At 38.8% G+C, this 19,406-nt stretch overlaps 1 protein-coding gene across 9 annotated transcripts in view; it reads left to right on the top strand.

The window, feature by feature from the left end:
* The window catches only part of LOC5571510 (cAMP-specific 3',5'-cyclic phosphodiesterase), a 360,385-nt gene that overhangs the window by 334,881 nt on the left and 6,098 nt on the right, over positions 1-19,406 (top strand). For all 9 annotated transcript variants that reach the window (XM_021848411.1, XM_021848412.1, XM_021848417.1 and 6 more), the window contains 7 exons: positions 8,846-9,014; positions 9,075-9,168; positions 9,230-9,540; positions 9,604-9,868; positions 9,932-10,046; positions 14,206-14,368; positions 14,431-14,787. In XM_021848411.1, coding sequence (XP_021704103.1) covers positions 8,846-9,014; positions 9,075-9,168; positions 9,230-9,540; positions 9,604-9,868; positions 9,932-10,046; positions 14,206-14,368; positions 14,431-14,787 — 1,474 coding nt within the window. The remainder of the gene's footprint in view (positions 1-8,845; positions 9,015-9,074; positions 9,169-9,229; positions 9,541-9,603; positions 9,869-9,931; positions 10,047-14,205; positions 14,369-14,430; positions 14,788-19,406) is intronic.

The raw sequence follows: 19,406 nt of genomic DNA, 5'->3' as shown, positions 1-19,406 counted from the left end.
AATAATAGACGACGCGCTCTTCCCAGCTGTTTTTAAGTTAAAAGGAAAACATATGACTCATTTCAGCGTAGGTATTTGCATTCTGTCCGCTTGTGACCAACAGAAGTATGGTCTGAAGAGGTATATTTTTAGGCAGATAGTTATTTTGAATTTTACCATATTTCATTTGTTCAACAGAGCGTTGTTTTCCAAATGACTCTGTAAGTTAATGGATTTCTAAGGTCATATGGTGGAATGATTTAAAAAATAGAGTGCTCTTTTCATACCGTTTTTTATATGTGCAGTAATTAAATTGCCATCTAACAGGTAAATTTTGTCAGTTTATTGGACATAAAGTTTACTAATATAAATAGAAAACTATAGAGAATTAATATCGCAGGTGTTTCCTTTGTTCTCACTCGGAAACTTATTGGGTACATAAGCGTCATTTATAGCCTCGCCTATCTCTACCAGCAAAAGATATTCCGACAACGGTGCCAGCGATATTCTTCCTCTATAGTTTATTACCTCTATCAGTTTACTAGCCAGAAAACAGTTCTATATGTAGAGTAAGGTGGGGCAACAGTTCGACCTTAGTGGAATAATCAATATTTTCAGAAAAAATATAACAGTTGAAAAGAAGTAAATACCAGATGGTGAACCTTCAACATAATTGCTATAATTTTGCATAAATATTATAAATTAATTATTTCTTCTCGAGAAAATATATGCGACGAACTTTTGCATCGCTGATGCGAACTTTTGCCTCACTATGGGCCGAAAATGGTTTATGTAAAAACTAATACATATTAAACCATCCTTATGATAAGCCAAGCAACGCCCTTACATAAATATCGAATTATATGTTATCTATATTTTATTCCATGCAATGAAAGTTCGACCGAAAACTACTATTTTCACATCTGAAACCAACAAATAACCATAACTTTGCCAAATCTCAATCGATTTCTATAAATCATGGAGTGAAAGTCTCTTACTTGAATACCATACGAACCACCACGACATCTGTAGCATTGAATTGAGTTAGAAATCTAAAAATTAACTTTCACCCCACTTTACTATATTTTGCTTATTATGATGTTAACATTTGTTTCTTTTGAAGAAATAAAGCTCATATCTGGAAATATGAAAAACACTGAAACGATTGATTGTATTTGTTTCTAACATATAGGAAACAAATGTTTTCTAAGTCGATAAAGCATTGAATTGACTCTTGCCTCCCCCACGTCACGCATCGTCACAAATCCACCCACTCCCGCCCTCTAATATTCCACGTCATTTATGAAAGACCCCTTAAAAATATGAGGCCATCTTCAGTACTTAGTATTACAAATGAGGTTAGAATTTAATAAATCTGATGGAAACTGTCACAAATCCGAACATAAAAATAGCATACAGGTGATAGGCAAAGTTTTTGAGATAGGCCAAATTTTGTCTGTTTTCGAAAGCACAACTTTTCGAGAAAATAATGAAATTGGGAGCATCCGGAAGAATTCGACGGCAAATTTGGCCTAGTTACAGTAACATCATCTTTAAAAATCTTGAAGTTTGATAATTATACTAGACCAATGGTTTACAACAAAATTGTAGCACAATTATATCAAGATTTGTTACAGATAACTAATTTTGTTTTATTTTTATTAAAATAACCTTAAATTGATGGAGGAAATTATAACATAATTAAAACAAAATCAGTAATAATAACACAGGCTGTTTCAAATTTGTTTTTTTTTTTCAATTCCAAACATAATTGTAACACAATTTGTTGTAAAAGAATTGAGAAAAAATACTTATGACGAATTTTGTTATAATTCAGTTATGAAGAATAACAAAATGAGTTATATTTTTGTTTGATTTGAAACACAATGAGTAACGTTTTTGTTTGAATTATACCATATTTTGTTTCAATTTTGTTAACTATAGAGGAAACTGTGTTATATTTTTTGTTATTACTACTTACCAGCCAATAACATATTTTGTTATAACATATTTTGTTACAAAAACACGCTAACTGAGTAAACCTGTTACAACTCTGTTGTAATTCACTGGTTGGGTATCTACGTATTCCGAACATGTTGCATATGAGCCAATTCCCTCAGGGCACTTGAAATCTCCTGTATCATGACATCTGGTGGTTCTGGAAATGCTTCCAAAAGTATCACCTTTTAAAATTTTAATTTATGATAGGTACCCATATTGATATGGTTCCGAATATGTTCCATATTTATCGCTTCCCCTTGGGCGCTTATAACTTGCTATATAATGGTCATTAGTGGTGTTTATAGAAATGATTTCAAAAGCATTCAAAATCTTGAAATTATATACCCATATTGCTATGGTTGTTCCATGTTGACCACATCCCCCAGAGCACCTGGTCAGTGCAAGTCTTGCAAAATCTGGCAGACCCCATTGTACAGAAATACTATTAGATCCAAATTTCGACGGTAACAAACAACATAATACAACATAGACAATGTAACTAAAATCGCTCTAAATTCACTTCATTTAGACTTTCAGTACATAACATATTTTTTAAATGCATAAGTATTCATCAAATAAGTCCATTATATTTGAGTTCCTGACACTCAGATTCATATCATGGTAAAAGAAGTTTTCATAACAATATGTCAGAGCAGAGAAGTAGGCCGTTTCATACCAAATTGGAGTGATGAAAAGCAGCCTATTACAATGAGAAATTGCAAAAAAAAATATAAGTAAGTCACAACGATGAATCCGTAAAAAATTCGCCGTAAAACTGTTTTCAAAAATCTAAATCAGCTTTTTGGATGAGAACTGCGCTCCCCTATCGTTTATCTATTGGGATCAGACAGCCGAAGCGATAAACGTGCAGCTATTCAGCTAGACGAAGCTGAGGATCGAGGGTTGGACAGTTTTCTCAACCCCCCCCCCAGGGCATGAGTATCTTCGTACCTGTCACACGATGATCCACACATGCGAAGATGGTCAATAGGCAAAAAAGCTCTTAATTAACCCGTTAACGCCCAGCGTCCTATTTTGAGGACAGATGCACCGAACACCCAGCGTCCTCAATTGAGGACATTGATTTGCGCAATAAATTTGAAAACGGTACAAAATATAATAATATTATATTTGGAGAACTTGTTCAGGTCTAATCTTCCACTTAGTGGACATTATATTTCGGATTTCAGAAATAGAGTTTTTATGGTTACACTCAAAATATATTTTATTAGAAAAATAATAATACACTTCATTTTTAACTGTTTGCTTATAAAAAAAATCGAAGCGATGACATGTAGTTTCATTGACATCAATTTGACTGCAGTAGTCCAGTGAACATTCTTGGGTAGAAATATTAATTATTAATCACACTAAATTTAGTTTTTACTCAAAAAACTATGAGATATTTAAGGTTGGCAATCTGTTTGCCTGTTCTGTTCTGTTCAAAATACATAGCTATGGTATCTAGCTTTTCCGGTATAAATTTGCTTGTAGAAGTCCAGTGAACATATTTAAGCAGCCATAGACATTTTGGATTACACTTAAAATATTGTTTACCAAAAACAAGAAACCCTAGGTTTTCAAACTCTCTGCCTTCAAATCAATATATAAAGCAATGGATTTTTTTGGCATGAACACACTTAAATTTTTAATTAGTCTTTTTATCTTTTGAAAGAAATAGTAGATTTTGAAAACACTCAAAATTTATTTTACTTAACAAAAACATGGAAAACATTATTTGCCCATAAATCGGGTTAAAAAGCAATGGCATGTAGTATTTAGTATTACATTTGGTAGTACAAAAACAGTGATTATAAGTGAGCGGAAATAGACATTTTCGATTACACTCAAAATTTCTTTTGCTTAAAAAACTACAAGAAACTCAGGTATTGAACGACGGAACAAAATGAAACAATGCTCGATCGTTAGCATTAAAGAATATCTTTCAGATGGAAGTTGTTCGGTTTGCCGCTTTCCATGATATTTTCAGACTAAAAGTAACTATTTTTTAACTAAATTGTTTATAACTTTAAAATAAGATGAGATATAAAGTGGGTGTCTTCGAGAAATGAAACATGATGTTTCGATTGTTGACAACTTTTAAATAATTAAATTGGAAACACCAACAGACGAAACAGATCCTAATCATGTTTCGCTTATTATAGTTTAACAATTACTTCCAGTTACAAAATGAAGCACAATCCTTGACACAAATACAAACACAATATCATTACTCGTCATGGAATTAAAGATAAACAGCTTAAACTTCTTTCGGATCGTTGACCGGGGAGCGTGGAATTCGAAGCAATTGTTTTTAATTTTTGATTTGCAAGCGGAAAGTTCAAAAATAGGCTTTTCGTGTTTTTGAAATTAAATAAATTTTGAATGCACTCAAAGATTATAATTTCTGGCTAAACGAGTTCAACAGACTCCTATAATAAAATTTATGAAAGAAAAACTAAATGTCATCGCCTTGAATTTAGGTATATTAACAAATTGTTATAAAAAATGGGTTTTCAAAATTTTAATTACCTAAATTAATTAAGTAATCAACAATTTATATCCCCGCATAAACATATTCAATATACTTCAACAGTCATGTTTCATTCGAGAAAACCATCAGTTTTGCTTTATAGGCAAACAGTGTTAGAAATGTAATTTTACGTAGTTTTTAAATTAAAATATATTTTGAGTGTAATCAAAAATTTCTATTTCTGTCGTTACATGTTGGCTGGGCTTCTACAAACAAAGTCATGTAGATTGTAGAAAAAGTACAATCTCTCGGTCAAATTTTGATTTATAGGAAAACCGATTTAAAAATAGGTTTTTTAGGTTTCTTAAGTGAAATAAATTTTGAATGTAATCAAAAATTTATATTTCAACCTAAAAAATCCTTATTTATCACCTTAAATATTGTTACATTGTTCAATTTGTGCCACAAATCCATACCAGATAAAACTAAGAAGTACCATTTGTTGAAAAAAATACTTTGGGGATATTGTCTTTTTAAACAACTTTTCAGTGGATATTGATCTCAAATAGTGTCTGATTCCATTGATGCAAAAATTTTGAAAATCGCTTTTAACTTTTTGTGGACCTCTTGTAGTAAGCGTAAGTTTTCTCTCCCGTGGTAGTAAAAGAGTTGAACATTTCCAACCGAAAATATTTTTGGCAATACTAACCACTTCTAATAGATCAAATAGCATGATTTTTGTCCTAATTAAATGCAACATTAATTCTATGGGGCTATCAGATATCGACGACAAACTTGCCAGATTTTTTTAGATCCTCCCTAATGACTTCATCTTTTTTTTTTTTTTTTGCTGAAACTGGGTTTATTTTATGGGAACGTAACTATTGATAACAATTTCGGGACTTAAGCACAATTGTGGGTCGCAAAACAAATATTTCATGCTCACTAGCGCCGCCTGGTGGCAAAATCTCGAACTTTTTTACTAAAATAATGATAGCACTTCAGCTCTTGAACAACTTTGTCGAAGACGCCATCTTTCTAAGTGGTCTGATTCCAGATAGATTTGCGAAAGTTTCATCCACATCAGCGCCGCCTGATAGCGGAATTCCGTATCAGAATGACCACCTCATGTCAGCCCTTGATCTCCTAAACAACATTGTCGAACGCGCGACAACCGAAAGGTTAAAGTCCGGCTGAATTTGAAAAAAAGTTTGGTAATTTGAACAGTTTGTTTTTTTTTTTTACTTTTCCTCGATTAAAAGTCTAACAGTGTCAGATTATTCTGGCATAATGGCAACCCTGCTTACAATTCAGAATATGCTTCTGGAAGCAGCATCTTGAAATCTGATGCACAGTTTGATATGGTTCCCAATAATATATAGGTTCATGACTAGAAATGCAAACATGACTGACCATATATTCCGGAACCAGCTAATTCGGAAATTTCCCAACGAATCTTAATGCGTCCACCGGCATATGCCATGTCTGAACCAGCAGATTATAAAAATCGAATTTACATCGAAATTTTTCCCGCAAAAGGTCAGTATTTGGGTTATTTTTCATAATCGGAAGGTTCCATCGGTGAAATTTTGATTTTCCACCTTTAAACTATTTTTTCACAATAAAACACTTGTAAAACCCGTATTTTAAGCATTTCAGCCCATACAAAGTGTAAGAAAAAAAATCATCGACAGAATATTTCAAAACTTTCCGATTGTGAAAATGTAGACCAAATACTGATTTCTGGCGAGAAAAAAACCGGTGTGCATTCGATTTTCATAATCTTTTAGTTGAGACATAGCGTGCGGCATTCAAGTTGCAATTGTGTCTAGTTTCTAGGAAAATTATGAACATCAATAAAACTTAATACCAGACAGAAATATGAGCGACAATAAATACAGTGACTCAAACTTATTCCCGTAAGGGGGACTGTTTTCATATCAATTTGGTTGGTTGGTTTGACTTTATTAACGAGATTTTTAGCCCTGGGCTAGTTCATCTCGGGACCAACGGCTTTACTTCCCTTCCAAAGGAAGTCGTCACTATAACTTTTTACGTCATAAGTGACTATGTCGGGGATGGGATTCGATCCCAGGTCCTCGGCGTGAGAGGCGAGTGTTCTAACCACTACACCAGGTCCGTCCCCATGTATCAATTTGGTATAGAACTATTAAATAATCTATGAAGAATCCGAAATACATAATCCGTAACGGTGATCATAAGTATCATCTATTTTTCAGCAATTATAAACTGTATTTATTTGCATACATATTTGAAATAATGGAAAAGTATTGAATTTGTGTCTTAAATTGATCCAATTCCATATTAGTAAACCCATCAACAACCAAACAAACAACATTCAGAACTAATGTTTAATGCGCTACATGATTACTCAGGTTCTTCATTGTGTTGTTCAGATGTAATAGAATACATTTAGATAATTCATATTTGAAACTTATATAAGTTTAAGATGGGGCCCAGATAGCCGTAGCGGTAAACGCGCAGCTATTCAGCAAGACCATGCTGAGGGTCGTGGGTTCGAATCCCGCTGGTCGAGGATCTTTTCGTAAAGGAAATTTTCTCGATTCCCAGGGCATAGAGTATCTTCGTACCTGCCACACGATATACACATGCAAAAATGGTCAATCGGCAAAGAAAGCTCTCAGTTAATAACTGTGGAAGTGCTCATAAGAACACTAATCTGAGAAGCAGGCTCTGTCCCAGTGGGGACGTAACGCCAGAAAGAAGAAGAATAAGTTTAAGAAAAATACCACTTTTCCAATGTTTTTTGCTAAACAAATCCAGTAATAATGTACATTTTTTCAAGATCACTTCCTTAAGAATGATAACTGCGAATACTGAACAAGTTTAAAAAAAACTATAATCAGTTTTAGAGTAGCTACGGATATCGGCATCTTATACTTTATAATCTTGGTTAATATAACGTTTATAACAAATCCGAAACCAAATATTCTTGTTAATATATTTTAGTTTGATTCTTAAATGGATAAACATAAACCATAGTCAATGTTCGTATCGAAACATTGCGTAATTATTATTTTTATTTAACATTTTACTACCAAACATTATTGTGGAGATTGATAGAATTAATATTATTGCCGTAACCACAACACATACGATATTTGAAATGATGATAACAACGCAATAAATTCTAATAAAAAGAATATTAGGGCTCTCCGCTCATTCAAGTTGTTTTATATTTTTGGTATAAAATCAATAAACTGCAAAATAGCGTGCTATTTTGAGTATTATTAGAATATGAATTCAACAATAATTGTATATAAGGATAACATCAATTATGTGGAGGTATGTACAGCGTAATGTAGGGTAGTTTGTTGTAAAACAAAGCTCGTGGTACATATTCTTTTCACAGACAAGTTCAAAATTAAGTTCAACCTGTTGTTTAGAATAAAAATTTGGTTAACATTGATTTAAAATAACATTCTAGAAGAGTTTTAAAGTTATAACATTACCATTTTTTTGGACTCAGAAGGATAAAACCTGCTTATGATTTGGTCTACGTTAAGTCAAAGTGGACCAAGTACAAAACATGGGAAAAATGGATTATTCTGCCACTAGATGCAAAATTACTTTATCTTCATTCCACTTTGATCAGATTTGATGAATGTTGTAAACTAAGAGAGTTATACAACAAATTTACTTTGGATGATCTATATACATCGATGAAAGTATGTAGTCAGATTGGACAAAGATTTACCATCCCAAAAAAAGCGATCAGCACGCTGAGGTATTCAGGTAAATGTAAGACATTCAAAGTGATTTGGCAGATTTTTTGGCATTGAATGACTATTCTTCTGATCCAGATGGACATGTCTTCCGAAAATCCGGGACATCTCCGGTGTCAGGAGGCCAATATGCGTGGTTAATCAGGTTACTGATACATACTAGGTCAACTTATAGATAGTGGATACAAGATGTTAGATTCTCTTCAATAGCAGTTATTTTTGGCACTTGGTAGTAAACCACCACTTCGTAAATATTAAATTCACACTATAGAGCATGACTCATTTCTTCGGAGAATATACAATACGTACCTACCAGCAAAATTGTTTGTAAACGGAAGCTAGGTTTAGCATTTTCATTTATTTGCAAGTACCTACGCAGTAAGCAGTCATCCTCATCCGCAAAACTGTCACGATCAAACAACTGGCTGAAAAACAACGATACAATCACCGTCGTTTTCCCGGTTACGTTTTCACTGGGAAAATCCGACGGTTTTTTCTTAGTCACATACCGAACGCTTGCTCAGAAGAAGTACCGCACAATAAAAATTCACTCAACTGCTGCTCGTGCAGTCTCTCGTTTGCAACACTAATCGTCACATCTGAACAACTCTCGCTCCACCAACAGATCAAAACGAAATAACGTGCAGGTGACACCGGTCGCGAAGGCACTCACTCCCGGGGACGAGTCGTATGTGAAGCTGGCTTTGGATACGATCGACGAGCTGGACTGGTGCCTCGATCAGCTGGAAACGGTACAAACGCACCGCAGCGTGTCGGACATGGCGTCCTTGAAGGTGGGATATGATTTGGTTCTGCAGATCTACTGATTGTAACAACTTTGAATTCCATTTCAGTTCAAGAGGATGCTAAACAAGGAACTATCACACCTTAGCGAATCTAGTAAATCTGGCAACCAGATCTCTGAATATATTTGTTCAACTTTCTTAGGTAATTATGACTTGATCTCTGAGAATCTTCAAATTTTTAAACCGGTATTGGTACTTTGCAGATAAACAACAAGAGCTGGATATCCCTTACAGCAGAGATGATTCGGATTCTCACAATCCCAGCTCATTTTCCCGTAGCCGGTCGCCCCGGATGGGTGAACGAATGTCGCAAATCTCGGGCTTCAAGCGACCATTGCAGCATACCAACTCTTTCACCAGTGATCGATTGCCACAGTACGGAGTCGATACGCCGCACGAACATCAGTTGGGGCCGGTTCTCAACCAGATCGACACCTGGGGCATCGACATCTTCAGAATCGAAACTCTAAGCAACAATCGACCACTGACCTGTGTAGCTTTTGCTATATTTCAGGTATTCTTCGCCAGGTTCTCGTGCTTCGTCCCAAACTAACGACTTTCCTTTTCTCTTTCACAGGAACGGGATATACTGAACACTCTTATGATACCATCCAAAGTTTTTCTAGCGTTTATGACAACCTTAGAAGATCATTATGTTAAGGATAATCCATTTCACAACTCGCTGCACGCGGCGGATGTGGCGCAGAGCACGCACGTGCTGCTGAATACGCCGGCCCTAGAGAATGTATTTACTCCGTTAGAGACCTGCGCAGCACTATTTGCCGCCTGTATACATGATGTTGATCATCCCGGATTAACCAATCAGTTTTTAATTAATTCAAGTGGGTTTGATAGTTTCTGTAATCTGTCAGAAGATACGTTTAACCTTACTTCTTGTTTTGCAGGTTCAGAACTAGCGATTATGTATAATGACGAGTCCGTACTAGAGAATCATCATTTAGCAGTTGCATTTAAACTCTTGCAAAATGAAGACTGCGATATACTACGCAATATACAGAAGTAAGTAGCCATACTCACAGTTCTTGGTGATTTTTCGTTGGGTTCCACCTCGAAAGATTGAATCGGAAAACAAACGCGTATTAATATTGCGAGTTTTTGTGTGACATTCAAAGTATCAAGCCAATATTGATAACCAAAACAGAACTTCCCCCACAAGCCCCCATCAAACCATTATAAATGACGCCATGAGCCATGAGTAAGATTATATTGTGAAATGAATTATATTCTATGAATTTGTACGTACTGGATGGAACAGCCATTCAAAGTATGAAATCTAACAAAGCCCATGGGGTCGATCGTATATCAGCCGAGATGCTTACAGGGTGATTACTAATTCCTGTCAGTAAAGTAAATGTTCGTAGATAAAAGATGTATGTATAAATTTTAATTTCCGGTGTACATCCTGTTTTGCACATCTATAAAGTTTGTTTTGACAAAGTAAAGATTTTTTTTTTTTTTCATTTACCTTAGTTTTTAGTCATATGTGTTGTTTTAAAGGCATTGCACCTGGCACGCACGTTTTTCACAGATATGTATTTTTGACTAAACTTTGCTGAAAAAATTGCCTGATTGAAACAGCATGTTACCACAATCTTTTAGACTTACTAGGGAATAGAATGAGACTGATTTTGGAAAATTTTAGCGAAAAAAATATGTATTTTTTTGGTTAAAATATATGCTTTTGAATAACGTGCGTGTTAACTGTAATGCTTCTGAAACAATGCTTGTGGCTGGAAATTGAGGTAAAAAAAATAATTTGTTATCTATGTATAGCAAAGACATATGTTATAGATGTCCTAAACTGGATATGCACTGATAATTAAAATTCATTTAACCATTTGTTTTCTATGGTTACTTATTTGACTGACAGGATATAGTAATCACCCTGTAAAGCAGACCCCCCAATATCCGCTCAACTGTTGCATCAACTATTCCGCAATATCTGGGACACCGCGACTTTTCCGGCCGACTGGATGCAAGGCGTGTTGGTGAAGGTACCCAAAAGTGGTGACTTCAACGGTATGTGATACATGGCAGGGCATCATGTTGCTACCGGATCCAGGAGAAGATCGATGCGACTCTCCGTCGGCCGCAAGCGGGATTCCGTGTCGGACGATCCGGTGTGGACCATATTGTCAGGCGCCGTATCATCGTGGAGCAAGTCAATGAATTTTAAGAGTCCCTGTATATGGTATTCCTTGACTACGAAAAAGCTTTGGACCGACTCGAATCACAAAAATATGTGAGAGGCCCTGAGACGCAAGGGTGTTCCAGAGAAAATCATCGGCCTCATCGAAGCGCAGTACGAGGCCTGTACGTGCAGAGTATTGCACAACGGTGTCTGTCAAGGATGTATACTATCACCGCTACTGTTCCTCATCGTAATTGACGAGATCCTGGTAGGCGCCATTGACCGTGAAAAAAGCCGTGGGCTGCTGTGCCTGTTACTATGGAGCACTTAAATGACCTCGATTTGGCTGATGATATTGCTATCCTAGCTCAATGGCGCTCTGATATGCAGAGTAAGCTCAAAGATCTTGACGAACGCTTCTCAGCGGCAGGTCTCAACATCAACGTCAACAAACTAAATTGTTGGATATAAACACGGCCAGCCCTTTCAGATTTACAATAGCCGGGCATACGGTGGAGAACGTCGAAAACTTCCAATATCTTGGTACCCAATTGGCGTCTGATAGTGCACGGATCAAGAAGGCGAGGGATGCTTTTGCGAGTTTAAGAAATATTTGAAAGAACAGTCAGATTAGTCAACTAATCCTAATGGATCTCTAATGCTGAGCTCCATCGTCGGTACCACCAGCAACAGATACAAACCGAAATTCGATAACGAAAGGTGGGTCGGCCACACTCCACGTCAGGGCGGAAATGAAATCTGCAAACAAGCGCTGGATTGGAATCCAGCATCTTCTTCTCTATTGCCGCTAGCAAGCAGACTTGTTGGAAGTTATCAAGCCGGTTTCGTGGATGGGCTATCGACAACGGACAAAATCTTTATGTTGCGGCAGATCCTCCAAAAGTGTCGCGAATATCAAGTTCCTACGCACCACCTATTCATCGATTTCAAAACGGCCTATAATAATATCGACCGCGAAAAGCTAGACTGATTAAGGCAACAAGGGATGAATAGTGTACAGTGCTATGTGAAGATATTGAGTGCCGGACCCGATTGAAACACGCAACGGACTTCGACACTGGGATGCCTCCTGTTCAATATTACGCTAGAAAGAGTGATAAAACGGGCGGTTTTCAACACGCTGGGCATGATCTTCAATAAATCCAGTCCGTTCCGCTGACGACGTGAACATTGTCGGAAGTATATTCCAGGTGGTTGCTGGTACACTGCAGGCTAAAACAAGAAGCAGAACGGATTGGATTGAAAGTAAATACGTCGAAGACGAAATATCTGCTGGCTAAAGGAACCGAGCGCGGTAGAGTCCGCATTGGCAGACGTGTGATGATCGACGGAGATGACTGCGAGAAGAACAAAGAACCACGAGCTTGCGCTCTATGGTGAATTCAGTATCCAGAAAGTCGTCAAAGCTGGAAGAATACGATGGGCGGGGTTCGTTGTGAGAATACCGGACAACAATCCCAAAAATGGTGTCCATCTCGAATCCAACCGGTACAAGACAAAGAGGGGCGCAACGAACTTTGGCCAAGTGGAGCGGGATCTTGGAAGTGTAGGTCGATCGAGGAACTGGAGGCAAGCAGCCATGGACCGAGTTTGTTGGCGTAACATTGTGGCGAATATAAGAATATAGCCATTCGTACAACCATCTTCCAGTACAGCCATCCGTGTCAGTACATCTGGAGATCACCGCAGCAAATATTGTTACAAGTCGACCTCTTTCTGATTTATGAGCGGCAGATCATATCGTGGCGCTGGCGTGGACTCAGACCATCTAGTATGGATCTGGCTATGGTTTAACTGCACCCAACACTATCCATTATCAACAATGTTCGGTACCGATTGTCGCTGCGGTATGACCTGTAGCGGTTAAAGCAAGCGGAGTCGCCCTTCATTCGTGTTGCAATCCAATGCTGCATAACCGGAAGAGGGCAAGCTTGATTAAGCCCCTTTTTAGAACTGCTGGACTGCTGGAGTACAGTAAGAGCAGCCATCAACGATGCAGCTGAGAGCAATATCGGTTACGTGGGACGGAGTCGCCTGAACGATTGTTTCGGTGAGGAGTGTAGCCGATTTCTGGAGATGTAGCGTGGGTGGCCATGCTCCATAGAACGTGCAGTGATGAGAATAAAAGCATCTTGACGGTCGAACCTGAGGTGATCGAAATGTGCAAGCAGCACTTCGACGAACACCTGAATGACGCTGAAAGCACAGGCAATGAAGGTCGAGAGAACGGAGAAAAAAAGCCTTCGTCAGAACTGCGGACGATGAAAACCAACTGGCCCCCACTTTGAGGGAGGTTAGGGATGCCATTCACCAGCTCAAGAACACTAAAGCTGCTGGTATCGTAGCTGAACTCATAAGGATGGGCCCGGAGAGGCTGGTCATTTGTCTGCATCAGCTGATAGGTACAATCTGGGAAACAGACCAGCTACCGGAGGAGTGGAAGGAAGGGGTAATATGCCCCATCTACAAGAAAGGCGACAAGTTAGATAATGATAATTTTCGAGCGAACACCATTCTAAATGCGGCCCACCCACCTGAAACGCGAAGTGGCAAATGTTAGACTAGTGGTGAATGCGTCCAAGGCAAAATACATGCTAGTAGGAGGAGCCAAGCTTGAGAGAAATCCCTAGGAAGCAGTGTAATAATAGACGGAGACATATTTGAGGTGATCAATTAGTTCATGGATTCTTGCTGATGGCTGAAAATAGCGCTAGTCGTAAAATACGGAAGCGAATCGTCTGGGGATTATTGTATTGCGGATAACAATAATTCTTGATCATATTTTAAAACTACAATAACATTTGTTGGATGGGGAAAAATGTATTAAAAAATATAAGACTTTGAACTTTCCAAGTTTAGTTCGTAACCATCCTTAGGTGATAGGCATACCGCAATATAAGAATTGATTACTTTAGTTTCATTCCCGATTTATTTAGATACATAGCATACGATGACGACTGAAAAGGAGTGTTTCATACTGATGATGTCTTGCCTTTTTTTTCACAGAAAACAACGTCAAACATTTCGAAAGATGGTAATCGATATGGTGCTATCAACGGATATGTCGAAACACATGACACTGCTAGCCGATCTGAAAACTATGGTGGAGACTAAGAAGGTCGCAGGATCTGGAGTCTTACTGTTAGATAATTATACTGATAGGATACAGGTAAATGACCGTTCGGTGCCGATTCGATAGCGTGATCCTAACGTCTGATCTTCCCCGAGCAGGTATTAGAAAACTTGGTACACTGCGCTGATCTCAGCAATCCCACCAAACCGTTACCAATGTACAAACGATGGGTTGCCAGGCTGATGGAGGAGTTCTTCCTGCAGGGAGACAAGGAACGGGCCGCCGGCATGGACATCAGTCCGATGTGCGATCGGCACAACGCGACAATCGAAAAATCGCAAGTTGGCTTCATTGACTATATCGTACATCCGCTGTGGGAGACTTGGGCGGACCTGGTGCATCCCGATGCGCAGGACATCCTGGACATGCTGGAGGAGAATCGTGATTACTATCAGAGCTTAATACCACCTTCGCCGCCCGCACTCGATGAAGCGGAAGATAAGATTCGTTTCCAGGTGAGTACACTTATCAAAGGTGTCTTATAGTTCAACCATTCAGTTTGACTAAATTTTGTCTGTGACAAAATGATTCCTGGATGGCAGTAGCACCAATCCATTGCCAGGCGTATTGTAGACATCTTCGTCGGCATAAGGTTGTACTTCTCCTATTGCCCCGAACATTTAGGGTTCCCCATTTTCCACTACGTTCAGTCAGCGTATTAGTCACCTTCCACGAAGTCGCCAACCACAACCTGGTTCCCTGCTGATTATAATTTTCGCAATTCTTCCGACATTTGCACTAAGTTCTACCTTTCCACCAAATGGGAAACGCTATTGTTGCATGTTGCAAGTTCTTCAAAATGAAATACTTCCCCATTTAAAAATAGCCCAGCACTATGCCACTAGGCCTCCCTCTGTTTCTATCTGCAACCGTATACTCGGTTTTGGTAGAAATAATTACAAAGGCTATCATCGTTCTCTATCGCTTCGGGCACGTAGGCCTCCCTCACTGCGCTATGATCGATTCTAACGAAATTGGTCTGGAAATTGCTCCAGGAGATCCTTGAACAATTCAACATTACTACATACGTTTAACAATTTTCACATGGATTTATATGAAAATATTTCCATGGAACACCCCAGTAAGTGCTAGTGGAACCAATCCTGCAGTTGATATTCTAGAAGATTTTCTGTGTAAAAGAAAATTCGCAAAGGTTCATCCCAAAATTTAAATATTTTTCCAGGAAAGACTACAAGACTACTACTAAATTCCTTCAATAATTGCTAGGCCGATTTTTAAAGGTATTATTTCATTATTTTCCATACCGATTCATTCAGAAGCTCACCACGGTTTCTCCCTGAAATCACTCTACAAATTCCTCAAGGGTTTATTAAAAAAAAATCTATTGAGAACTTTTTCAGTAATTCCGCAATAAATTCGACCAGGGATTCCTCATGAAGTTGCTCCAGGAATTTCTGTTGGAATTTCTCCAGCATTTCATCCAGGGAACACTCCTGTAGTTCTTCAAAACGTTCGCGTAATTTTTCCAGCAAAATTTCCATGTTAAACCATGTCAACCGGTTAATGTCAACTGGTTCGTGTTTAAATTTTTTTTTACAGTTTTACACGAGTACAAATTATAGCGATTCTACCTAGAGTAAAGTGGGGCAAGAGTTTCATTTTAAGATTTCTAGCTCAATTAAAAAAAACTTATAAATGTCATGGTGGTTCGAATTCTATTCAAGTAAGAGACTTTCACTCCAAACATCATGAAAATTGATTGGGATTTGAAAAAGTTATGGCTCTTTGTTGTTTTTCGACGTGAATATTGTAATTTTCGTTCAAACTTTCGTTGCATGGAACCAAATGAAGAAAAAATCTTTTTCAATATTTTATGTAAGGGCGTTTCTAAGCCTATCATAAGGACGCTTTAAGGTGTATTAGTTTTTGCATAAATGCTTGGAAACAATTTTTGGCTCATAGTGGGGCAAAAGTTCGACCCATGTATAAACTCACGGAAAAAATGCAAATTGCCTAAAATCCACACATTATCTTCAAATTTAGATAAATTTGCCTGATCGTGCGAAAAATGTCATCAAAATTTTACATTTCCACTTAGTTTTGCGAAAAACTGTTATTTTTGAGTATATTACAATTAACCCTGTTTTGGGCTATTTTTTGATGAAAATTTAGTGTATTTTTCGGCAAACTTAAGTTTACGGCTGGTATAAAGTATGCCTGTCATAAAAGTATCAATATTTTGTGTTTTAACCAGCGAACTTTTGCCCCACACTAGATTTGAACTTTTGCCCCACCGGTGGGGCAAAAGTTCAAATAAGACAATCAATTTTGAAAGTATTATAACTAAAAATGGGTAAATATTTTGACACAAGTTTGTTCAGCAAAATTGTAGCCAATATGTTGAAGGTTCACTATATGGTATTTGTTCTGTTTCAACTGTTATTGTTTTCCTGAAAACTTTGTTTATACCTCTAAGGTCGAACTTTTGCCCCACCTTACTCTATACAAAATTCTTCAGGACTCCCGTCTGATGTTTTTCAAAGATTTTTTTCAGAAAATCCTGCAGGATTTATCAAGGAATTCGATTGATTATTTTGTCGATAATTATGTAAGCAATTCGAAATTTCAGAAGATTTTCAGATTTCACATAAAAAGTTCTGAAAAAAGAGTAGTTCCTGATAGAAACTTCTAGCAACCACTGCACTGGTGGAACTTAAGGTATAATTTCTGTGGTTTTCCTTAAAAAATATTCGGGTTGAATTTTTGAAGATAATTTTTGGAGGAATTTCTTATGAAGTCCATAAAAGAATCACTGCATGAACTTCTCTTTTTGCTTTATTATTAAAGAGGCTTTAATAAAATTAGCGAATGAATGGATAAACTCCTGGAGAATTCTTTGGAATAATATCTGAATGAAAAATTCTTCCCTTATTTTTCTTATTTTATGGCGTTCCCAGTTGGGGGAACTAAGAGTTACTCAAAATAATGTTATAATGAGCCCACAGTTTCTAACTGAAAGCTTACTTTAAAAATTACTGTTTGAGGAATTAAACTTGTATCTCCTGGTTTAGGTTTAATTTTTTTTCGGTTTATTGATTACTTTTTGATCTCGTTTCATTTCCACTTTGGATCCTATTTGTTTTTTTTCTATAATCTCCTTTTTAGGCATTTTTTCACTTATATAATTTTGTATATCACTTTTGATTTTAATTCTAATTCACCTACTTAACCTACTTAATCTAAAAATTTGTTACCCTAGTTGAAAGCTCTCAGATGAGCGAGTGTTCTGAAGCTGCGACATTTGCGATACAGCTGTCAATCGATTCTTCGACGCACTCATTGATGATTTTGCACCCTGTGGCACGATGCAGCTCGCTGATCGTCGCAGCAACCGGTTTTGGACCACCTGTAGCTTCTTCTTGTGGATTTCGGCGCAAGTACCCCACACTGGCATCGCGTAGTTGACCACCGCCGCAATGATTGCCTTGATGACAGCCAACTTGTTCCGCTGGGACAGCCGGGACCTCCGGGATATTAATGGATAGATGGATTGCAGGAGCCCGATGCACCTGTTCTTCAATTTGTCCGTGTGTGCACGATACAGTCGCCTGTTGTCCATTCGACGGGGCAACCTTTCACCAGGATGAATCAGTCAGACGGCGGAAACGGGCGGTGTCAAAAGAGGATGGCTTGGCTCTTCGACTCGTTGACCTTAATTTTCCAGGCGGTGAAGTACGCAACGTATGCCGTCACACCTTGATGAAGCAGGGGCCGTTAGTGAGTCGGGACTCAAACGTTCGCGATGATCCCACTGTGGTCTGCGTACAGCACCAAGCTGCACCCTGCAGGCAGCTGTGGGACATCAGAGGTGTATAGATTGTACAGGATGGACCCTAGCAAACTGAATTCAGGCACGCCCGCTGCCACCGCTCGGAGAATTGACGAGGCACATGCAAGATGGACTCTAAATGATCTATTAGTGAGGTAACTTCTTACCATCCTCGTCAGGGACGTTTGCCTGCACCCACGTGCCAGACGTTTCCGAAGGCCTTTTCAACATCCAGGAGGGCCATGGATAGTTTCTTCAAAACCAGGTTGAAGCGCCATCGACTTCGTCAGTTGGTTGATGGATTACCGCACCGTGGCTTCGTGCGAACTCACCTTGTTTGCACCGAGATTGCCTTACACTTACACAAGTTTGCCGGCAATAGCGTCAGCCTTTTCTGGCGGAGATATAAAAATACCACCGACGTCATCCTTCAGTGGTGGTACTGCAGTTAGGCGTTTTTTCAAAAAAAAAAATGCCAACTTCTAGAATGGCCTCGAGTGGTTCAAAAGGTGCCAAATGCTGTTGGAAAATGGCTGGTTACGGATGGTTGTCATGCGGTTCATAATCCGCCGGTTGAGGGCGAGAGCTCGTTCTTCTTGAGCGAGCATCCGAAGCGCCAGAATTGCCGCCTCACAGTGTTGCGCGGTGAATTGTCGCCTCACCGGTACCCAGCGGATGCAGGCATTTCCTGCGGCGTACACGGGCCTCTGGGCTTTTCCTGACCGGTCTTGAATGGCCACTTGTTGCTGGATACGGATGTACTCGGCTCGCTTGGAGCATCTACGGTCCGTAGCCGGATTCCACATCGCTTTGCCGCGGTTTCCACCGTCGAACACTAGTCGGTGTCATGGTTATCCCCGCAGCAATTGCACCTGCTCTTCAGGTGGTAGTTCCGGGTGCCGTGGCATAGGAGGAGGTAGTTCATGCACTGGGTCACGTCTGCCTTCTTGTTGCGGTACGCTTCCCACCGCACGATGATCTACCCGATACCTTACGCAGCTTTTTGAGGTTGGTGGCTCCCTTTGGGAAGTGCAACAGGAAGATCGATCCATTCTTGATTATATGCGCCACCTGGGCTCCCAGGCCGTAGTCCTCCTTCAAGTGAATCAGGAGGCTTCCGCGGTCGACCAGCGGTAGTCCACGAAGCATCATACGATAGGGCAGCTCGCTCGGTTTGTCGTCGTGTGTATAGTATTCGAACCCTGTTAGAATTACTTTTTTGGGCCAGCCTAATGTGGAATCAGGGTCGTTCAAAATTACTCCGGTGAGGAAATTGGATGATGG

Source organism: Aedes aegypti, chromosome 1 (assembly GCF_002204515.2).
Source record: "Aedes aegypti strain LVP_AGWG chromosome 1, AaegL5.0 Primary Assembly, whole genome shotgun sequence".
Classification (NCBI taxonomy): Eukaryota; Metazoa; Arthropoda; class Insecta; order Diptera; family Culicidae; genus Aedes; species Aedes aegypti.
Note: the sequence above shows the minus strand (reverse complement) of the source record. Positions and strands in the feature narration are given on the sequence as shown.